General features: G+C 31.1%; 1 protein-coding gene across 1 annotated transcript; it reads right to left on the bottom strand.

Annotated features, from left to right (window-relative positions):
• Nucleotides 1-4,490: 4,490 nt before the first annotated feature.
• On the bottom strand, nucleotides 4,491-5,237 carry Kaz-m1 (Kazal-type protease inhibitor m1). The gene is made up of 2 exons (XM_065515751.1): nucleotides 4,897-5,237; nucleotides 4,491-4,817 (listed from the first exon to the last, which is right to left on the bottom strand). The coding sequence occupies exons 1-2, from the start codon at nucleotides 5,111-5,113 to the stop codon at nucleotides 4,558-4,560; spliced, it is 477 nt and encodes a 158-aa protein (XP_065371823.1). The 5' UTR covers nucleotides 5,114-5,237; the 3' UTR covers nucleotides 4,491-4,557.
• Between the last annotated feature and the right edge of the window lie 19,269 nt (nucleotides 5,238-24,506).

Here is a 24,506-nt window from a genome sequence, read left to right as displayed (position 1 = left end):
ATTCGATTGGCAACAAATTCGGTTGCTATCACGAATCGGTTTTTTCTGTGTGGACTTTTGTATGTAATGTAATTACTGTCAGAATGAGTTCATTAGTTCATATTTTAAAATTTGAACTAAGTGAGCGAAAAGATTTGAACTAGTTCCTATAACTCAACCAAGTGAATCGTTCAATTGAACTAGTTCGTTCATGAACTACCCAAGTCGAGTAGTGGAAAAATTTGTTAAATAATTTGCTTAAGAATCCACGAAGATTAAATCAAGTGTATAAACAATTTTCGAACTTGACACTGGGGTAATTGAGAATTTCAATAACTTTACATAGGCAGTAACATATCCCCCACATTGGTGAAGACTTTAATTCTCTCATACATAAAGCAACCCCTTACTATATTCTTCAAAACATTTTGTAGATTAATGCCTTATACAGGCTGCAGGAGATTTCCATTGACAGACATTTGATGGGGCAAACTAGCTAAGGTATGGGGGATATTTATATACTTACCGACAGCAAGAATGTCATTAGATTTATAGAGGCTGTATATATTCGGGTGTCCTTAAATTAAATAGAGAAATATTCGAGCATCACAACTGGCTATGCAACTTGAAATTTTTATCGATGTTGCATGAGTCATTGATCATATGGACTCATGCTTGGATAATGGGTCTTGCCTTCAATTAATATTGCAGGAGTTGTCATAATGATAATGTAAAAGGGACGGCCAATATTTGACTATTCGACTCTACTTTGGTCAGTCAGCTTATTTGAGAAAATATACATTCACCATTCTGGATCTTTATAGATAGCGAAGTCGATATAGCCATGTCCATCTGTATGTTGAAATCTACTTTCCGTAGCCCCCAAATAATTTACATACATGATTCATACATCAATATATCCCCTATAGACCCGGTTCGGTTGATATTTACAACCTAAATTTTTAACCTATTTTGTATCCATATCTGGATTACTAAGTCATTAATATAGACAACATGAATATCTAATGATAAATATTTGAATTAAGTCCAACGATGTACATACATAAGGCTAAAATGTATATAAGGATAAAAATCCGGAAAAATAATTTTTTACCGGAATTTTTTTTTCACCAAAACAATTTTTTTGTTATAAATTTTTTTTTTCACTAATAAATTAAATTTTTAAAACTATTTCGAAAGTTTTTTTTTTAAATTTTTAAATTTTGTTGATGTATATAAGGCTATATTAAGTTGGACCTACAATGGGTCAAAATCGCGAAAAATATTTTTTAACCCGAATTTTTTTTTAATTAATAAATTAAACCAAATTTTTTTTTAAAAAATTAAAAAAAATAAATTGGCAAAAAATTAATTTTTTTTTAAATTTTGAAAACAAATAATTTTTTAAATTTTGTTTACCTAAAAATATATAAAATTTGTATTTTAAAGTATAAATTACTGACGGATATATAAGATTCGGCACAGCCGAATATAGCTCTCTTACTTGGTTATGGTCAAAAAAACCTGGGACTCGCATTACCGCAATTTCGATACGAAAGATCATTCGATCACGAATGCGGTAATTTCGCCACTGAGTCTGAATTAAGTGTCTACTATATCGAAGGTATTATTATTGCGGCCAACGATGAATTTCTGTCCAATTTATGAGAAATTCCTCAAGACTACGTAGCAGACTAAGCAAAAAGCAGACTTGTCATAAATCCCATCAACACTACACGGAAGGATACCTGGCTCACATCGAGATCAATACAAAATAATTGTTTGCTGTATTCCTGCAACACTGTAAATGGAAAGTGTTGTCGACAGGTTCCAGAGATCATTCATTGGGATCAATCTGCATTTGTTGATCCGATTCTTCAGTTATGCTTTGATGACTTAGAAATGTTACAAAAGGTAAAGATGATTCCCTACACATATGCCTACATTTATTGCCACTGATTGGTCAATTCGACAACGTGAAAATATTTGGGACCATTGTTAGATTTTGGATACTGTGGGTTCAAAATTGAAGGAACGCACAGTGGAACACTTTGGTAATTTTCAGATCAAAAATCTGTAACTTTTGAATGGATGGGGATTTCTGTAAGATTTTTCTTTTGTTGAATAGGTGGGACTTTAATCTTGAATATGTATTTTTAATCATAAAAATCGAATTATTAAAAAAAGTTATGATCGGTTAAAAATACATTTTTGATTTTTTTGAGTTTTTGTATAAAAGTAATAGTACTATAGTACCTCTAACTCACATATTTTAAGACCGATTTAAAAATTTTAAACAATTATGGAGAGGCATCGTATTAATCTTTCATAAATGTCTGCATATTTCATGAAATTATGTAAGTTTTTATTCACATGCGATGTGGGAGAAAATACTATAAAACGTGTTAATGAAAAGTTGAATAACTTTTACAATTTTCATCCGGTTAAAAAAATTAAAACACTGTTAAGAACTAAATTTACTTTATAAATAATTATAAATTTTTATAAGCTATCTTAGCAAAAAAAAACAATAAAAAGCAACTAAAATCAAAAAAAGTTGATAATTTCTAAATTTCTGAGTTGCTCAACTTTTTTGCATTCCATTTGGCAGCTAATTTTGATATATGTATCTTTTAGATAATAATTTAAACTTTAATTCACCCGGTTAAAAAATGTTAAAAGTAGATCGGCGGCAAACGGCGCCAATAGTTAATTAAAATCCTGGTCAAAGTTGCGTAGGTAAGCCAAAAAACATATATTTTAAATGAATAAATTTCAAAGCTGCTAACAATATACATATACAAAATTCTTTACTAAGATAGAATCTACACAGAGAAAACAGATTCGTGATAGCAACCGAATTTGTTGCCAATCGAATGATTCTATCTTAGAGACCGAATTTTACAGTTGTGGCTACAATATTTTGGAAGTGGTAACTAAAGTGTGCAACAGAATCATTCGATTGGCAAGAAATTCGGTTGCTATCACGAATCTGTTTTCTCTGTGTAGACAAGATACCCTTTCCAACAAGGTATAACAAATCTAAAAAAATAATTACAAATATTAAAAATACGCCCTTGAATATGGTATAATTTTAACTCCCCAAATCTTTAAAGTCGAAATTAGTGTGTTCTGTCGCCATTTTCGAATACTTCTGTTGACATAATAACTATAATGTCTGCAAATAATTATTGCTTGACATCTTAACTTTACGATAGAACTTGTTTTATGGTTAATTTCAATCATTTGCAAAAATCAATTATGAGATGCATTCACCTTATATAATCCACTGTGGGACGTCTCTATATGACGCTGATACTTTCTCGGAATGCTTGGCAAAATGGTATTTTTGGTACAAACAGATGGTTTTAAGCACGATCATGCTGACTCAACTCTAAGGATTTCAATGTTTATATATATAAACAAGTAAGAGAGCTATTATATATTTTTTTAAATTTTTTAAAAAAAATTTTAAAATTTAAAAAAATTTTTTTTTTTTCAATTGTTCTTTAATTTTTTTTTTAAATTTATTAGTGAACAAAATTAAAGGAATTTTTTTTGGTAAAAAAAAATCGGGAACAAAAAATATTTTTCCCGATTTTGACCCATTGTAGATCCAATTTACTATATAGCCTTACATACATCGTTGCAATGGACTTTGAAATATCTATCATTAGGTATCCATATTGTCTATATTAATGACTTAGTAATCCAGATATTGATCAAAAATAGGGCAAAAATCGAGGTTGTCCCGGATTTTTCCTTATATCTCAGCCATTTGTGGGACAATTTTTACGATTTTAAATAGCAGGAGATATATTGATGCATGAATCATGTATTTAAGTTATTTTGGGGCTACGGAAAGTTGATTTCAACATACAGACGGACATGACTATATCGACTTCGCTATCTATAACGATCCAGAATATATATACTTTGTGGATTCGCACATGAAAAATGTAGAAATTACAAACGGAGTGACAAACTTATTGAATTCAATGATATCTGTCGAAACTGCGGCGCTGCGGACGAGTAGGAGAGTTTTGAATTCTTCTTATGCCACGGATAATAAATGCTTTTCTAGCGATGAAAAATCTTCAAAAAAATTAGCTTTCTAACGAGCTTGGGAATCTCTCTCTGTAAACCATTTTATCTGTATAAAAGTTTTAAACTGTCTTAAATTTTGAATATGACATGTCATTACTAATTAAAATACCATGTAATGACTACTACATACTTTCTACATGACTAAGAAGTGGTTTAGTAATAACATTCCTATAATCCTATTTCCTACATTCCTATTCCTATAATTCATAGATTTCTTAAAACGTTTGTGATTTAAAATGTCTGTAACTCTATAAATCTAAGTTTTTTAAGAAAAAAAGCTTAATTCTGTAACTCTGTGAATGCAGCGTTATTTATACTTTTTACCAAAAATCAATTTAAAAACGTCTGTATTATTGGAAATACTGCTTTGAAAATATGCTTAATCTGTTATTCATTTTTGTTATTAAGTACTTTATTTAAATCACATTTAAGTTTTGTTAAACATTAATAATTTTGTTGTTTAACTAATTCTTAACAAGAACCCTGTTGTAAAACTCTGAAAGCTTCTTTGCCCTTTTTGGCCAAAGCACAATTGAAATTATCCATGACACATTGGTTGCTAACCAAAGTACGATATTTGCCATTGGATACACAAACGGGACTGTAAATCATGGCACAGGGTTTCATACATTCGGGCATTTGTAAATCCAAATTGTCCAATTTCACCAACAATTGATCCAAATCAGAAACTAATTCGGTGCTACACCAGTCCATAACAGTGGCCACGTATTCTAAAGATTAGAATTAATACAGAAAGTTAGATGATTAAGAAAATTATTATTAATGAATTTTGTTAATTTCTTTAATTACTTGATAAAGCAGAACGTTCCAAACGACAGTTGCTGGCCCTAAGCTCACAGGTATTGTCGAATTCCTTAAAAAGTTTGCCATTTGTGGCACACAGGGGTGCATAGAGAGCAGGACAAACTATAGGACAATCTTGTTGATCGGCGGATACAGAGTTGCTGGCAGCCAGGGTGAATAGGCCACAAACCATCAATAAAGTTGCACTTGATTTTACAAACATTTTGTTTAGATTTTTTTTAATAAATTCCGTTTTTAAATTTCAATTATTTTTTATGGAATTTTTAATAAATATTTATTTTAGTTTTAGTTATAAATTTATTTATTTACTTTCTTAGCTACTTGTTGTCTGAGTGTTTTATGATTCCAAACTGTTGTGTTAAAAACTTTATATACTAAAATATGAAGTATAAATTGGAATTGCCTGGCCTGTTATCAATTGTGTTTGTTATTTTGGCTTCGATAAGAACCAACCACACTTTTATTACTTTATCTTCATATTGATTGGTTTTGATTAGAGGTTTTTAAATACCCAACACTAAAATAAATAGAAGAGATTGTTTCATTTAGTTGATGGCCCATAAACATGATTATGATAACATTATAAGTATTTTACGTACGCGATGTGTAATGCTTGGAAATTGTACTTTATGCTGAGTGTTTGTTTACTGTTATGCTATTGGTTTTTTTTATTTTTTGAGAACATTAGATACAAGATACTTTACTCATGTATCTAAGAATCTTGTTAATTAAATATCGTTAAATAAGTGAAATTATTTATAATAGTAAACAAACAAGAAATGCGTAGTTTTTGCCAAACATGTAAACAAAAAATTGTTTACAAAGTTCATTAACAACTTCATGAGTCAGAGATAGAAAATTACTGGTAATTATCATCTACAAAAATATCTAAATCGATTTATGGTCCAAAATATTGTTACGAAATTGTACTTGAATTCAAATATAACGATTTTAACGGCTGATTTAAAAGTAGTCTAATGCTTTCAAATAACAGTGCTGTAATATCAAATTGTAACATATCTGTGGGCATTATTAACATTGAATAAAAGCTTTCAGTTGACCATTGATCGTAAGTTGGCAACGCTGTTTGCTGCGACCGTATATTCGAATTCGAATATTCAGTTAAAGAGCATTGTAGAAAGTACACCACAGATGGCGTATGTATTAGAAACCTCTAGACCGTTAAAGAGAAATCTAGAGTGCTGATGGCAGTGTTATAAATAGTGGCAGAGGTTGCAGTCGTTAGTGAGTTTATCAGAGACGCATATCGAATAAACATCAACTGAGTGCGGTTGATGTTTATTCGTGTATTTCTGCGAATTTATAAACGTGTATAAAAAAACATTGAGTGACTATTTAACACTGTGGTTGTTGTACATTTTAAATAAATAAAGAGTTGAAACAATTTTTAAACTACTAAACGGCTTTTATTTGCAATCAAAAGTATCCGGTTTATTTAAAGGAAATAAACCAACGTTTTGAAAAGGTTAAAACGTACCAATATTAATGATCACAGTGTAGGTGAATAAAAATACTTTGTGTTTTTATATATCAAAATTACAAAATTTTATTGTTTGTTGTAGAATATTGAAAATTATATTGAAAATTATTGAAAACTAATATGATTAATAAAATTAATTAAGAAAATGAAAACTTAATATTTTTTGATATATAAAAACACAAAGTATTTTTATTCACCTACACACAGTTTCGATTTTATTGTATAGTTTTCATATCAAAAGAAAGTATGACATTTAAAATGAGAAAAGAGATTAAGCCGTGTGATTTATTTCCATATGAAACTTATGTTGAATTCTATGTGGATACCAACATTTATAAGAGATTCATGCTCGTTAGAGTGATTTTCGGAAGTAGGCCTTTTATGTGCCAACAAAGCGTCATATGCGGGAAGTTTTGCTTTACTTCTGTAATTTGAAAAATAGTGCCGCTGAAGCCCACCTATTACTCACCAAAGCTTATGGTGATGAATATGTTCCATTGGTTTCAACGTGCTAGAGATGGTTTTGTTCTGTTCAGGAATGGAGATTTTGCCACGAAAGACAAAGATCGCCCAGGCCAGCCACAAAAGTTTGAAGACCAAGAATTGGAGGCATTAATTAACCCTCTAACATCCACGAGTGCCTCAAGGCATGCATTACAAAACACCAATTATCTCAAAAATAATTTATTTTTTAAATTTAACTGTGACTTTAGTTACAGATTTGTTAACATTTCCCTCGAAGGTCGAAATGCATTCTGACATTTAGTTTTTGTCCTGTCAGCTGTTTTTTGAGTGATGTCATAATTTTAACACGTGGAATTTTTTTAAAATCAAAGTTTCACTAACTTTTAGTCGCCCGATCTATTAGTAATATTTTGTATTAGTTCTTTTTCATTAGTTTTTCAATAAATTCGTATCATAACACAGTACAACACATGATTTTGGGACTCAATTCTGACAATTGCACGTGAAAGTAGCCCCAAAAATAAGAACTTCTGCATCATTAGTTTTGTCAAGTTGGCTGCCGTAATAATTTAATGGCCATACGAATTTTTTTTCCTCAAGGTGGATTTTTATCACTTTTTCTATATTTTGGCACGGTTATATCTCGTATACCGTACGGAATATCTCTTTTGTGGCTGAAGAAAAATTCTAGATATTGAATAGTAGAAAAAAAGTAAGGAACATACCTATCCGAAAAAGGTGCATCCAGTGCCTTAAAAATCGCAAAAATGCCCATTTTTTAAAATTTTTACCAATTTTTCACATTTTTTGCTGAATAACTGGTTTACAAATCCAATTATGGACCGATTACCATGAAATTAGGTCGTGTGATTTGTGTCTATATGAAAGTTATTAATCATGAATTTTCTATGTATACCATCATTTTTAACAGATTTATGCACTTTAAAGTGATTTTCGGAAGCGTGTCTTATATGGGAGCTATGACTAATTCTGGACCCATCATAAAAAAATTTGGTACATATAATTTGTTCGGCCCAAGAACGAAGCCTGTTGAAATTGGCTGAAATCGGTTTATTATTTCACCTAGCCCCCATACAAATGTCCTCCCGAAATTGGACTTTATCGCTCATAAATGTTTAATTTATATATGTATCTACACAAATTTCGCTCCAAATAAGTTTTATATATACAAAATTCATGTCAAAAAATTTTATTATGATCGGTCCATAATTATTCATAGCTCCCATATAAGACCCGCTTCCGAAAATCACTTTAATGTGAATAAATCTGTTAAAAATTATGGTATACATACAAAATTCATGATAAATAACTTTCATATAGACAAAAATCCCACGACCTAATTTCATGGTGATCGGTCCATAATTGGATTTGTAATCCAGTTATTGAACAAAAAAGGTGAAAAATTGTTAAAAAAATTTAAAAAATAGGCATTTTTGCGATTTTTAACGCACTGGATGCACCTTTTTCGGGTAGGTATGTTCCGTACTTTTTTTCTACTATTCAATATCTACAACGTTGCTTCAGCCACAAAAGTGATATTCCGTACGGTATACGAGATATAACCGTGCTAAAATATAGAAAAAGTGATAAAAATCCACCTTGAGGAAAAAAAATCGTATGGCCATTAAATTATTACGGCAGCCAACTTGACAAAACTAATGATGCAGAAGTTCTTATTTTTGGAGCTACTTTCACGTGCAATTGTCAGAATTGAGTCCCAAAGCAATGAACTGAAAAATGTTGTACTGTGTAATTATTGATTTTTACACCTAAACCGACAACAATTCCCTGCTGCACTTTTCACCTTTTTGTACCTGGTTCCAAAACTTAATTTGGAAATTAGTTTCTGATGGCTTTTCTGAGTTTATTGGGTCATGCGAGCAGCAGGGTTCATTCAAAAGCAGGAAAATTGAGTACCATACGAATTGAAGTCGATGGACCTTGAATGACAATTTTGCATGTCCGAAATGATGTTTGAACGCTATGAAAAGAGAATAATTTTTGCACCGAATCATTACTTGTGAAGCCCAGCTAAAAAGCCGAATAGACACCAAAGTCAAATATCCATGGTGCTTAGGTAATGCTCTGAATTTGGTGGAAGCAAAAGGGTCCTATCTATTTTTAGCTGCTGAAATCTAACCTGTGCCGAAAGCAACTGATTCGTTTAAAGCGATCATTGGCCGAAAAATGTCCAGAATATGCAATCAGACATTAAACCGTATTATTCTTAATAGAATGAAGTGGTTGGGAAGTTTTGCCTCAACCGCCTTATAGTCCAGATCTTGTCCGTCCGAAGAATATTTGTTTCGATCGATGCAGAACGCTCTCTCTGGGATACGCTTAACTTTGGTACAGAGTAGATAGGACCCAGTTGCTCGCTCCAAATACAGAGCATTACCTTAGCGCCATGTATATTTGGCTTTGGCCGGGCTTCACGTACGATCTCTTACTCATCGGGTTATCGTAATGTATCCATTTTTCATCGCAAGTAATGATTCGTTGCAAAAATTACTGTTTTTTCATAGCGTTCAAGTAGCATTTCAGACATACACAATCAAGGACTCTCAGCTTCAATTCATAAAGTACCCAATTTTCCCGATTTTGAATGAATCCTAAGCTTGCAGATTGAGTATCTCTCAATGATTTTGCAAGCTCTTGTTGAGTTTTACAACAATCTTCATGGAGTAATGCCTCCAATTCATGATCTTCAAACTTTTTTGGCTGGCCTGGACGATCTTTGTCTTCCGTGTCAAAATCATCACTTCTGACTCGCACAAACCATCACTCACACGTTGAAACTGATGGACCACAATCACCATAAGCTTTGTTGAGCAATGGGTCTGCTTAAGCGGCACTTTTTTAAAATTAATGAAGTAAAGTAAATCTGATTTGTTGGTACAAAATTCGACATTTTCGATGCAAAAAAAAAACTTTGTTGTTTACACTATAATGTTCAATAACTAAGTGAGAACAAATAACAGATATGTACCCTTCAAAATAACGTAAAAGTTATTGAAAACAAAAACCGCGTTCAAAAGATATGCCATTTATTGTAAATGCCGCATTTTTAAGTCATACACCCAATAAGTACTAAACTAATTGAGGTCATCTAATGTCTAAGGTTGACTTTAATGAACAGCTAATTGATAATTTCCAGTATTATACTATTTCTTTAATTAAAGTAGAAAAACGATCATCTGTCATCACTGGTATATTTATACCCTACACCACCATATTGGCCAAACAACCGAAATAACAAATTAACACTGAATTCGATGAACAATGCGTGAAAGTCTCTCAAAAAAACTGTTTTTTACAAAATTTTCAAATTCATATATTTATCTAACTAAAGTTTTGCCAAAAATCATAAACGATGACTTCAAAAAATAGAATTGTTTAGCAAAATGGCAATAGATGCCAATAAACCATGTTTTAAAGACTACAGAAAATGTGGTTAGTAAACTAACCACCCAACCGCAAACAGTTAAAGGATGTCCGCACGTCCGTCTGTCCATGTAAACCTTGTGCGCAAAGTACAGGTCGCAATTTTGAAGATATTTCTATAAAATTTAGGACATATAATCTTTTCGGCCCAAGGACCAAGCCAAGATCAAAATAGCTGAAATCGGTCCATTATTTCACCTAGCCACTATACAAATGTCCTTCCGAAATTGGACTTTATCGGTCATAAATGTTTAATTTATATATGTATCTCCACAAATTGATCTCCAAATAAGTTTTATATATACAAAATTCATGTCACCAAATTTTGTTACGATCGGTCCATAATTAGTCATAGCTCCCATATAGACCCGCTTCCGAAAATCACTTTAACGTGCATAAATCGCTTAAAAATTTTGGTATACTCACAAAATTCAACATAGTAAACTTTCATATAGACATAAATCACACAACCTAATTTCATGGTGATCGGTCCATAACTGATCATAGCTCCCATATAAGGCCCACTTCCGAAAATCAGTCACGAATATAAATTATTGATATTTTAAATTCCTGGCTGAATTTTTGTTATTATTATAAAAATTTTTAGTTGAATTTTTAGTTACCTGTAAAATAAATTTTGTCTTTGTGAAAACGATCATTTTTGATCGAGGTTAATAACTAATATTTGATCAATACTTGAGGGAAAGTGTTCTAAAAACATATGGATTTTTCTAGGTCTTGTAAAAAAGTTGTAGGGCTGCTCTTTAGAATTATATCAAGCATTTTCAAATATTCTTTTGATAACAATGAACTTTAAACATAAATTGCGCAATTGAAACAGATTGGTCACCCCATATTTAATCATCATCCTCACTACAAATAATGACTCATGCAGACTATATTTGTGGAAAACTGAAAAAAGCAAGATAAAACAAATAAATATTTGCATTGTTTTTAGACATTTTGACAAAAAAAAAACTCTAAAAAAACATAAAACTCTATTTTGAATTTAAATTAGAAACCAAAAAACGACATGCATGTGTGAAAAAACTTGGAATTCCCCCTCAAAAAATGAAGAAGGCTCTAAAAATAATTAAATCAAATGTAGCAGCAATCGACAAAATTTGCTATAAATGTTGAAATTTTATATAGAAAACAGACTGATATTCTTATCATTTGTATTATGTATGAAGTACTTCATTTAATTACTTTATCAAACCATGAAGCAATATTAAAACAAAAAAACTACTTTAGACAAGATATTTGAATTTCTTAGATAAAAAGCTGTGATTTTTTTTTGAATGGTTGTTAAATTGTTTGACAAATTTGTATTGTTGTTTGTTGAACAGGGCAAAGTGAAATCCGTTAAAATAATAATAATAAACATGTGGCCAAACGAGCTAAATGCTTTTGGAATACAAAAACGGCGGCTAGTAAATACCCCTCATAATAATAATAACAATAATATCTACTTTCATGAGCGAGCGAGCAAACTAGCGAACAAGCTTATCGCTTGACTGACTGCTGCCTGCTTGCCTGTTTGCCTGCCTAGCTGGGTGTGTCATTATTATTGTTATTATTATTGTTTTGTTTGTAGCTGTTGCTGCTTTCGAAGACATACTTCAAAAAGTGTGGGAAAGTAAGAACCTGACTGACAGACTGAGCATGAATATGTAACCCATGGCAAGGCCATAAATTCCTTTGTATTGTTGCTGGCTTGATGGTCATTGTTCGATTTGCCTCAATGTTTACAAATTTCTGTAAAAAAGAGCCCAAAACTCAATAAACTCGTCATATAAATAAACATTATTATAACGTATACTGTGTATATGAGTAGTGTAATCTTCAATTGCTAGAAATTATCTTAAATTCTACAGTCAGGCAGTCAGTTGCTTGTAGTTAGTGTATTTTTTATTTATTTTATTTATTATTAAATTTATAAATAAACTGTCTTGCAAACTAAACAGCAATTGAGTGACCAACTTTGGTCATTTGATATGCTTCACACATCACCGAAGGCCGTAACACTACCTTTTTAGTGATTAAATTGGAAATTCTTACTTGCGACATGGCATGCTATGGCATGGTATGGCATGCATGATTGTGTTTTCTTGTATTATGGTACGTGTTGTATTTAAAAGTAAAATGTTTGGTTGGAATTGATGGTGGGTTGGTTGGTTGGTAGGGCTAGTTAGTTGGTTGGTGTTGACTGTTTTAGTGCTGATTGGTTTGCTGAGATTCTTATTGGGTTTTTCTTGTTGTAATTTGATAGTGATGACAGGGTGAATAGTGTCACAAAAACCACATTGATCAAAAATTATCAATATTATAAAAAAAGCTTTAAATGTTTAAAAAAACTACGGCCAGTTTTAATATTTTAAATAGATTTTGATTAAAAAATATGAATGATCACACTTTTTCCCTTAAATTATTTAATACTTTCAACCCAAAATATTGATTTTTGTTGAAGATTCGATTTGGCCAAACAAATTAAAAAAAAAAATTTTTTTGGTGAAAACAAAAAAATATTTTTCCCGATTTTTATCCATTGTCGGTCCGAATTACTGTGGCGTTGAAAAGGTCTTTGAAATGCCTATCATTAGATATACATATTGTCTATAGTAATGACTTAGTAATCCAGAGCTAGTCATGGTTTTTTTGCTTATATCTCAGCCGTTTGTTGACCGAATTTTTAAATAGCGCAACCGAAGCGTGACTATAGCGGGTATATTGATGTATGAATCGTGTATATAAGTTATTTGAGGGCTTCGGAACGTTGATTCAAATATACAGACATGGCTATATAAATTCCACAATCTTACTACTAATGGTAAAGGGTATAAAAATATGAGTGATCGATGATGATCGTTCTCTATATTTTAGAAATTACAGCCATTAAAAGTTTTTTGTTTAATTTTCAGATATAACAAAATTTGTTTTTTTTCCAAAGTTGTTTTTTTAATTTTTTGGATAAAAAAGAATTTTCGAATTGTTTTTTTCTTAAATTTAAAAAATTTTTTTTTTGTTTTTTTTAATTTTTTTTTTTAAATTTAGCGAAAAAAACTTTTGGTGAAAAAACTTTTTCGGATTTTGACCCATTGTAGGTCCAATTTACGAAATCTTATATACCCTTTATCAAATTATACTTCAAAATAAAAATTTTAAATATTTTTAGGAAAACAAAATTGGTTTTTTTTCCAAAGTTGTTTTTTTTTCATTTTTAATTTTTTTAAAAAAATTTTAATTTTAAAATTTTTTTTCATAAATTTTTAAAAAAAAAATTTAAATATTTTGCGAAAAAAAAATTTGGTGACAAAAAAATTCGGGTTAAAAAATATTTTTTCGGATTTTGACCCATTGTAGGTCCAACTTACTATGGTCTTATATACGTCGTTGTAAAGGTCTTTAAAATATCTATCATTAGATTTCCATATTGTCTATATTAATGACTTAGTAATCCAGATATATGTCAAAAATAGGTCAAAATTTACATAAATTAGATTTCGTCTAAAAATGCGGGACTTACAATATCTTTTGAACGCGGTTTTTGAAAATGTCGAATTTTGTGCCAACAAAGCGTTACATGATTTTCAACACGAGAGTTTGTTCGGTTCAGAAGTGATAATTTTGACACCAAAGACAAAGATCGCCCAGGCCAGCAAAAAGTTGGAAGACCAAGAATTGGAGGCATTACTCCATGAAGATTGTTGTAAAACTCATCAAGAGCTTGCAAAATCATTGAGAGCTACCCCAGCAGCAATTTCAAAACGTTCGCGTGCAGCTGCATTCAATTGGGTACTATACGAATTGAGGCCGAGAGACCTTGAAAGACTATTTTGCATTTCCGAAATGATGTTTGAACGATATAAAAGAAAATCATTTTTGCATCGAATCTTTATTTGCGATGTAAAATGGATCCATTACGATAAACCGAAGCGTAAGAGATCGTATGTAAAGCCCAGCCAATTGAAACCAAATCCAAATATCCATGGCGCTAATGTAACGCTTTATATTTGACCAAAAGAGTCTATTATGAGCTGCTGAAATCTGGCCAAACCATCACAGGTAACCTGTATCAAATGTAACTGATTCGGTTGAAGCCAACATTTGCCGAAAAACGCGCAAAATATGCGATGAGATTTGAAACCTTAATATTCTATCATGACAACGCTAGATCACATTTTTCGCTCAAAAACTAGATTTTGGCGAAAAATATAAGTGATAATCCTTTTCCCTATTTTCTCAAGATTTTAGTAACTACAGGCATTTTAAATGGTTTTACACACGATTTTGTAAAAAAAAATCGTTTTTTTCAGTTTTTTTTGAAAAAAATAGTTTTTGTGATCATGGAGTGAGCACATATTGGATTCTTTTTGCCAAACATTTTAATATTGTAGAAATCTCAATCATTTTGTTTTTTTGGCATTTCCACTCATAAATTTGATTTTGGCTAAAAATAAAAGTGATCGTGCTTAACATTTTTCATCAAACAAAACGATTTTGTGTAAAAAATATGAATATTTTAAAAACTTCAATTAATTATAAAGTCTTTTAATATTATTCACAGATGATCTTGCTTTGTTTTACAGTTTTACAGTTTTACAGTTTTACAGGCTGAACAAATATGAGCGATCACTGATAATGATCCTTTTCACCAGTATCTCATTATTTTAGAAACTATAGTCAATTTAAATTTGATTAGATTTTTTTTAGAAATTGGATTTTAAGTAAAATACATATATCAGTGATATCTCAAAATTAAAGACTTAAAGTATACCGATCGACTTAGGATCACTTTCTGAGTCGATAAAACGATGTCCGTCCGTCTGGCTGGCTGGTTGGCTGTCCATGTAAACCTTGTGCGCATAGCTCCCATATAAGGCCCACTTCCGAAAATCACTCACGAATATAAATTATTGATATTTTAAAAGAAAAATAGTTTTACTCATTTACTTGGTGTAGGGTATTATATCGTCGGGCTTGGCCGACCATACTTTCTTACTTGTTTTTTAAATATTTCAGAAAAAATCGAATTTTGTACAGAACTCAGTGATTGCAGGAAAACACATTTGGGTGATTCAAACGGTCTCCTATTAGGTCGTATTGTCATAATATCATAAAATATTTTTTTAGTTTAAATCAATTTTTGTTGGGTTTCAAACAAAAAAGTTGTGTATAAACTAATAAGACTTTTCTAACTATGTTTATTGGATTGTCATAAAATAACACTTTTTTTGTTTCCAGCACAACAAGAATTTGTTTAAACTAAAAAAATATTTTACGACATTATGACAATACGTCCTAATAGCAGACCGTTTGAATCCCCCAATTGTTATACACACGATTTTCTATAGAAAATACTGTTTAATACAAGACATGAACGAACATGCTTATATCGAACAGCAAATAATTCTGGGACCATAGGATAATTTACACAAAATATTGAAAATTTCACTGGAGTACAGAAATCTCAAAATTGAGAAACACATTTTTTTAATATTCTAGAACAAATAAGATTTTGGGTGATCGCAGATAATGTTTTTTTTTGGTGAAAATTTTGTTTGAAAAACATGAGTACATAGGATTTAATATATTTTAAATACACTCACCCTCAGTCACATTACACCTAATCTGACACACTTGATCATCACCCTTAACAAATTAGTAAGCAATTCTAATTGGTATTTTTCTACCAAAGCTAGAAATTCTGCTATTAATAGTTTCCCAAAGCCAGCAACGGCAATCACAAGAACAGCACCACCAACAACTACCACAAAAGTGTGGGTGAATTGGGGCGCTGTGTGCATATTAAATAATTAACTAAATAAATAAATATTTAACAAACAAACAAATACAATAAATAAAATATTTAACTAAAATCATATTAATAATAATAAGAAGAAACTAATATTTATGCGCAGTAATAATTTTGTTTGTGGCACCTTTTGTAATGCAGCGCGGTATTAACACAAAAATATTGTTAATAATAAAAAAAGAATTTTAATTTCTAATTGTTGTTGTTAGTATTCCATCATATCTTTTTAACAAAATCTTTTTACTTATTTTGGTTTATTATAAATGTGTCCGTCGTGCTGTCTGTCCGTGTTTTACCAAGAACGCATGCGTCCGTATTGATTTGTGCGCTTTGGAATGTTGTTTTGATTTTGTGTCTGTTGTAATTTTTGTTGTTGTTGTTGCTGTTGGTCATAATTTTAAGTTGCAGCAATTTTATTAATATGTCATGCCACTTAATGTGTTGAGTGCATTTGGTGAATTTTTAATCTCTCTATTAATAAGCGACCTTTTTCTTTCGTCTTTTTTTTTGTTAATTTTTTTTTATTTTGAGGAGTATCGTTGTTATTTGCTCAACTAATTACAGGGTGGCCTGTTGAAATTAATTAAGCAATCATCGTTAGACCAACCTTATTATTAAAAGGGTCTTTCTTGATTTGACATTGCTTTCTTAATTATTCATTTAAAGGTATTGATTTTATAACAAGTTTGTTTAAATATTTAATTGTTTAAGAAGAAATGTTAATAAAAGTCATCATTGATTTTGAGAGGTTTTACCTTTTGTTTGTGTGTGTTTCAGTAATTGTTACTAAATTTAATTCTTAATGTCACTGGAACGTGATTGAAATCTTTATAGAGTGATCTTATACCTTAGATGTCATTTAAATTGTGGTTGTGTTAAGGGAAATGTTTTGTTGTTAAGATAAAGGTTTGATTATTCCTTGAATCTGTCAAATGAAGACTTAAATGTTTTGGGTTTATATAATTGGTCAATTCACAAGGTCTCTTATCAGTCATATTGTCATAATGTCTTAATATATCTCGACTCGGCAGCTCGGCTTAACCGACACTTAGGCTTTCGGCGAAGGTCTCTACTGGTTGGTTACGATAACACAATAAACATAGCATACAGAGTACTATTATTTTAGGACACTTTTTATTTGAAAAACAATAAAAACCATTGTGAAATATTAGGACATTATGACAATATGACATGATAAGAGACCTTGTGAATTGACCAAATTTTTAAATAATTCAATTAATTAAATAAAACTCGCATAAGAAATTTAAATTTTAAGACACATGAGGGTACAGTCATAGAGAAAACACATAGAGCGGAAACTCTCCTGCCAAAGACCTAACTCAGTTGTCAAAAACCTAAGTGGTGAGAATGTATTAGTAGAAAAAACTATGTGAAAACAAAAACAACACTCGTATGTGTAACTTTTTTGAGTAATTTTTTTTTTTTTTGAGTTTTTTTCGAGTTTCCGCTCTATGTTTCTCTATGGGTACAGTTGACATTGACTTTAACATTTAAAATGCATACTGTTATACACAATATTTTCTATAGAAAAGATCAAAATTTTTACTTATACTCTTTTGCATTATGTTCACTTTCAGGATCATATTTTTTCTACAAATGAAAAAAATATAGGAACTTTTTTGGGAAAAATCGTACAAAATACTTAAGAATTTTTTATATGAAAAATATAATATTTGGTCAGTAATATGAATGATCACAGATCGATCTCCGTTTCTCGATTAAACGCTTATTTACAAAGATATTATTTGAGAATTTTTCATATGAAAATTAAATTTTTGATCAGAAATATGAGTGATCACAGATCGATCTCCTTTGACGATCAAATGTTTGTTTACAAAGCTATTAAGCATTTTAGATTTTTAATTTTTTTTTATATGAAAAATCGATTTTTATCCGAATTATCTGTGATCACAGATAGAGCTCCTTTTCTCGATTAAAAAGTTATAAAAATTTTTAGTTTTTTGAGTATTGTCATGTAAAAATTTGATTTTTGGTCGGAAATATGAGTGATCACAGATCGAGTTCCTCTTCTCGATTAAACACTTATATAAAAAGAATATATTAGTAATTTTAGATTTGGAAGTTTTTCATATGAAAAATTGATTTTTGGTCAGAAATATGAGTGATCACAGATCGAGTTATTAAGGAATTTAGATTTTTAAATTTTTTCATATGAAAAATCGATTTCACAGATTGATCTCCTGTTCCCGATTAATCTCTTATATACAAAGTTAGTAACGATTTTAGATTGTTGTAGTTTTTTATAGAAAAAAATTTTAGTCAGAAAAATTTGTGATCACGGAACGATACCCTTTTCTCGATTAAAGGCTTATTTAGGGTTTTCATATAAAAAATTAATTTTTTTTCGGAAATATGAGTGATCACAGACCTTCCATCTTTTCTCAATTGATCTCTTATATACAAAGTTATTAAGGATTTTACATTTTTGTAGTTTTTCATATGAAAAATCATTTTTTGGTCAGAAATAGTGTTCACAGATCGATCTCCTTTTCTCGATTGATCGCTTATAGGTAAAATTATTAAGGATTTCAGATTTTTCAGTTTTATCAAATAAAAAAATTTATTTTTGGACAGAAATATGAGTGATCAGAGATCGAGCTGCTTTTCTCGATTAAACGCTTATTTACAGAGCTATTAAGGATTTTACATTTTTGAGTTTTTTCATATGAAATATCGATATTTTATCCGAAATATGAATGATCACAGATCAAGCTCCTTTAAATGCTTATTTAAAAAGTTATTAAGGAATCGACTAAGAGTGATTCATGGATCGTAATGTTTTTGGGTGTTACATCAGCACAAACACATAATACCCTCCCCACAATTGTGGTGTATGGTATAAATATGAGTGATCTCAAGTGATCTTTTTTTTTCTGTAAATCTCTATATTTTTTAATATTTTTGTTTATCCAAATTATACTTTATTGTAAAAATTTGAAAAATTTTTAGGTAAATAAAATTTAAAAGGATTTTTTTTTAATTTTTTTTAATTTATTAGTAAAGAAAAATTTTTACCCATTGTAGGTCCAACTTACTGTGGCCTTATATACGTCGTTCCAGTGGAATTTAAAATAACTATCAGTAGATATCGATATTGTCTATATTATTGACTTGGTAAACCAGATATAGATAAAAACAAGTAAGAAAGTATGGTCGGTCAAGCCTGACCATATAATACCCTACACTAAGTAAATGTATTTCCAAAAACATTTTTCTTTTTAAATTTCAATAATTTATATTTTTGAGTGATTTTCGGAAGTGGGCCTTATATGTGAGTATACCAACATTTTTAAGCGTGATTAAAGTGATTTTCGTAAGCGGGTCTATATGGGAGCTATGACTAATTATGGACCGATCGTAACAAAATTTGGTGACATGAATTTTGTGTATATAAAACTTATTTGGAGCGGAATTTGTGGAGATACATATATAAATTAAATATTTATGACCCATAAAGTCCAATTTCGGGAGGACATTTGTATGGGGGCTAGGTGAAATAATGGACCGATTTCAGCCAGTTTCAATACGCTTGGTCCTTGAGCCGAAAAAATAATATGTACCAAATTTCATCGAAATATCTTCAAAATTGCGACCTGTACTCTGCGCACAAGGTTTACATGGACAGCCAGCCGACCAGACGGACGGTCGGAAGTGAAAGTGATTCTAAGTCGATCGGTATACTTTAACGTGGGTGTTAGACTAATATTTTTGGGCGTTACAAACATCTGCACAAACGCATTATACCCTTCCCACTATGGTGGTGTAGAGTATAAATAGAGGTTGTCCTGGTTTTTTCCTTTTATCTCAGCCATTTGTATGCCGATTTTTTCGATTTTAAACGGCAACCGTACCGAATCTATAGCGAATATATTGATGTATGAATCGTATATGTATGTAAGTTACATGGGAACTACGGAAAGTTGATTTCAACATACAGACTGATAGACGGACATGGCTATATTGACTCCGCTATAACGATCCAGATATTTAATCCGATATAACGACGCAATTGAAATATGTATAAATTACAAACGGAATGATAAACTTGCCAGTAATGGTAAAGGGTATAAAACTACATGTAAGCCTCCATTTACGCGGTTTGTTGGGCCAAAAAAATTGCGTGTAAATCAAATTCGCGTAAAACGAGGTTCTAATTTAGAACGAAATGCTTTTGTGGGACCAATAATTTTTTATTTCGCGTAAAACAATACACCAGTCACATAACAAAAAAGAAATTTTGACCTAAAAATCGCGTTAAATTCGCTTTTGGTTTTTTTCCGTTTCTTGTTGTTTGAATTCCTTTTTTTACGATGTAATGCATTTTTTAACAGAATATTCAAATGAGTTTAAACGATTGTACAAAGGATAATTTTCAGCAGAAAATGCAATCAACTCTTGAGCCATTTAAAGAAGTTGTCTTAATTTAGCAGAATCAAAAGTGTCGGCTGTGGCATTTGTGCATCTTTGGTAGACTCATCAGATTCTTGGGCTATTTTGATAAAATCTTGCTCTGTTGGATCTGGCGTATCGTTAATCATTTTAAGAATATCGGTCTCGTCGAAATTTTCATATAATTCTGCTGAGGTAGCTACTTCTAATATAAATCATTATTTTTAAGATAATTATTTTTATCAACAACTTCCTGCCGTAGCTTTTACCAACAGCAGTTTAGTGTGGACGTTTTTAGATCGTTCATGGATTGCGAAACAATTTCAACACAGTGTAAAATTGAAAATTCTGTCCATAAGTCTGTTAAACTTCTCTGCCACGTTATATAAAAATCGTGTAAAAAAAATGGTCGCGTATTTAAAAAAATTGTTGCTAATTTGAGTTCCCGTTATATCGAATTCGTGTAAATAAAGTACCGCGTAAATGAAGGTTTACCTGTACATATATTTTAGATTGAAATTATGAGTGATCTCAACTGATCATAGTTAAAACTATTCTATTCTAACATATATTCTAAGAATCCTCTTAGTTTTAACTTTAACCAATGTCATTTATTTCTTAAAATTTGTTACACCCTGTATTTTTTTTTAAATTATTACTACTTCATGACAAAGTAAAACCAATGTGTTCTTGCCATTATGAAAGTTTATATTTTCTGTCTTTCTTTTATTCATAATCGTATTTTATTGTCTTTTTTTTTCTAAAAGAACTTGTCTGAACTTTTAGCTGCAACAACAAAAAAAAACTACAACAATTTATATGCAAAACATATAAATAAACATAAACAGCAGCAGCAACAAGTTGTAAGTGTGTGGAATTATGAGTTGTTTATTCATATTTACGAGTAAGTTCCTTGTAACCTAAGGTAATAATTTTTTAAATTATTGTTCGATAATGTTGCATACTACTTACTTACTTAGTTACTTACTGATTACTCCATTCCTCTATTCATTCATTCATTTATTGTGACATTCTTTCATGCGTCATAAATTTGTTTATTGTAGATATATTTGTTGTTGTTGTTTATTTGTTGTTTTATTCTTCGAATATTGATGAGTAATACACGCGGTGGCATGTACGAAGTTAAATGGGGTTATTACGCATGCGCATATTATTGTAAGTAAATGAGTTTTTAAGGATTTGTGGTAGTGAGTCATTAGAGTGTGGAGAGAGGAACTAGGATGTGCTGTGGGTAGACAGACCATCATCAGGTGCGGTCGGCAAGTTTTTGATTTATTTAATTTTATAGTTGCAATAAATTTTAAAAGAATGGTAAAATTTTATTGAATTAATGGTAATGGTATTATGATATTATAATTTTATGGCAAGGAAATTGCAAAATAAAGATGTACAATTATTTTTATATTAAATTTAAATTATATTCATTTAAAAACAAGTAAGAAAGTATGGTCGGTCAACCCCGAACATATAATATCATACACTAAGTAAAAGAGCAAAACAAATTTTTCTTTTATATTATATTTTTGAGTGATTTTCGGAAGTGGGCCTTATATGGGGGCTATGACCAATTATGGACCGATCACCATGAAATTAGGTCATGTGATTTATGTCTATATTAAAGTTAACTATGTTGAATTTTGTGTGTTTACCAACATTTTTAAGCGATTTATGCACGTTAAAGTGATTTTCGGAAGCGGGTCTATATGGGAGCTATGACTAATTATGGACCGATCGTAACAAAATTTGGTGACATGAATTTTGTGTATATAAAACTTATTTGGATCGGAATTTGTGGAGATACATATATAAATTAAACATTTATGACCGATAAAGTCCAATTTCGGGAGGACATTTGTATGGGGGCTAGGTGAAATAGTGGACCGATTTCAGCCAGTTTCAATAGGCTTGGTCTTTGAGCCGAAAAAAAATATGTATCAAATTTGATCGAAATATCTTCAAAAGTGCGACCTGTACTCTGCGCACAAAGTTTACATGGACAGCCAGCCAGCCGACCAGACGGACGGACGGACGGCCATCGCTTAATCGACTCAGAAGGTGATTCTAAGTCGATCGGTATACTTTAAGATTGGTGTTAGACTAATATTTTTGGGTGTTACAAACATCTGCACAAACGCATAATACCCTCCCCACTATGGTGGTGTAGGGTATAAGTGTAAAAAAATCAGAGTTTAATTTTCCCTTTTTTGAAATGAATAACCTTAATATTTATTTTATTCAATATATTTTTGGTCAACCTCTTGTTCAGACATCGTAAAACTTTGTCGTTACCCCATCAATCCTATGTTTTGAGTGCTCAAACTTAACTCTTAAAGTTCGTATTCTCATGATCCAAGTTTTCTTTATTGCTCCTTCTGACAAAGAAATAGAGGTGAACCATTTAAAATTTACCTTTGCTCCAAATTCTCGAAGCTGTGGCCTAGTTTTCCTATGATATAGACGAACATTCGAATTCAAGTGCTTCGAGCTCGAAGGACCATCTTTATGAGGTATTCGTTGCAAAAAATATTTTTAAAGAACAAATATTAATGAAATATATTGGGTGTATGAAAGATATTGGCCATTGTTAGCTATGACATTTTCCCATCTTTCTGGCAACATATGGAATCCGAGCCAAAAGAACCTCTCATATTTTGAGGCCAAGACCGAATCAAGCCAATTTCGGATACTCTGTTCTGAAATGAATTATATCCCAGAGAGAGCGTTCTGCATCGATCAAGGTCTGGACAATAAAGCGCGAAAGGCAAAACTTCCTAACCACTTCATTCTAAGTACTTTTTAACATCATGACCGAGCGTTGTCAGGATGGTATATTACGGTTTCATGTCTGGCCGCATATTTTGGGCGTTTTTTTGGCAAATGCTTCAAACGAATAAGATGTATGAGGTACAGATTCCCTGTGATGGTCATAATAGAAAGGATCAGCTCATAATAGAAAGGATACTTTTGCTCCTACCAAATACAGATAATTACCTTAGCACCATGGTTATTTGGTTTTGGTATCGATGCGGCTGGTTGCGCTTCCGGTTATCGCAAGTAATGAATCGATCCAAAAATGATTTTCTTTTATAGCGTTCAAGCATCATTTCGGACATGCTAAATTTGCTTTCAAGGTCAATCGCCTTCAATTCGTTGGGTATTCTATTTTCCCACTTTTGGATGAATCCTACTGAACGCAAACGTTTTGAAATTGCTGCTAATGATTTTGCAGGCTCTTTTTTGAGTTTTACAACAATCTTCATGGAGTAATGCCTCCAATTCTTAGTCTTCAAACATTTTTGGCTGACCTGGGCGATCTTTATCTTTTGAGTCAAAATCACCACTTCTTTATCGCACAAAAATTCACCATAAGCTTTGGTAATCAATCGATATATGACTTTGTTGGTACAAAATTCGACATTTTTAATAATTTAGTGAGAATAAATGACAGATATGTATGCAGCTTTCAAAATGACATGTAAGTTATTAAAAACAAAAACCGCGCTCAAAAGATACGCCATCTATTGTAAATCCCAGATTTTTAAGTCATACACCCAATATGTGACCAAGAATGGCTTAATTGCACGATGCTCATCAGTTCCCTCATATCATTGACCTTAACGAATTTTGTTCTCATGAGCGAAAGGTTACCAATTGGGAAAACATGGCATAGTTCATTATCACCACATTTTGATCGGCACACAGTTGTTGAGAAAGTTCGGTTGCGATTTTTTCTATATGGAGTTGAGTATAACGATTCCAGAAATGGAAAAATATGTTTAATTTAAAATACGTTCCTCTTCTTTGTTGCCACAGTAATCTCATATCACTCTTAAAGGAGAAGTATGCAGAAGTCTGGCTTACAAACATCACTTAATTCCTATTGTGTTCATTTCTGAT

The sequence above is a fragment of the Calliphora vicina genome, chromosome 1 (assembly GCF_958450345.1).
Source record: "Calliphora vicina chromosome 1, idCalVici1.1, whole genome shotgun sequence".
NCBI lineage: Eukaryota > Metazoa > Arthropoda > Insecta > Diptera > Calliphoridae > Calliphora > Calliphora vicina.
This window is presented reverse-complemented; position numbering and strand designations above follow the sequence as displayed.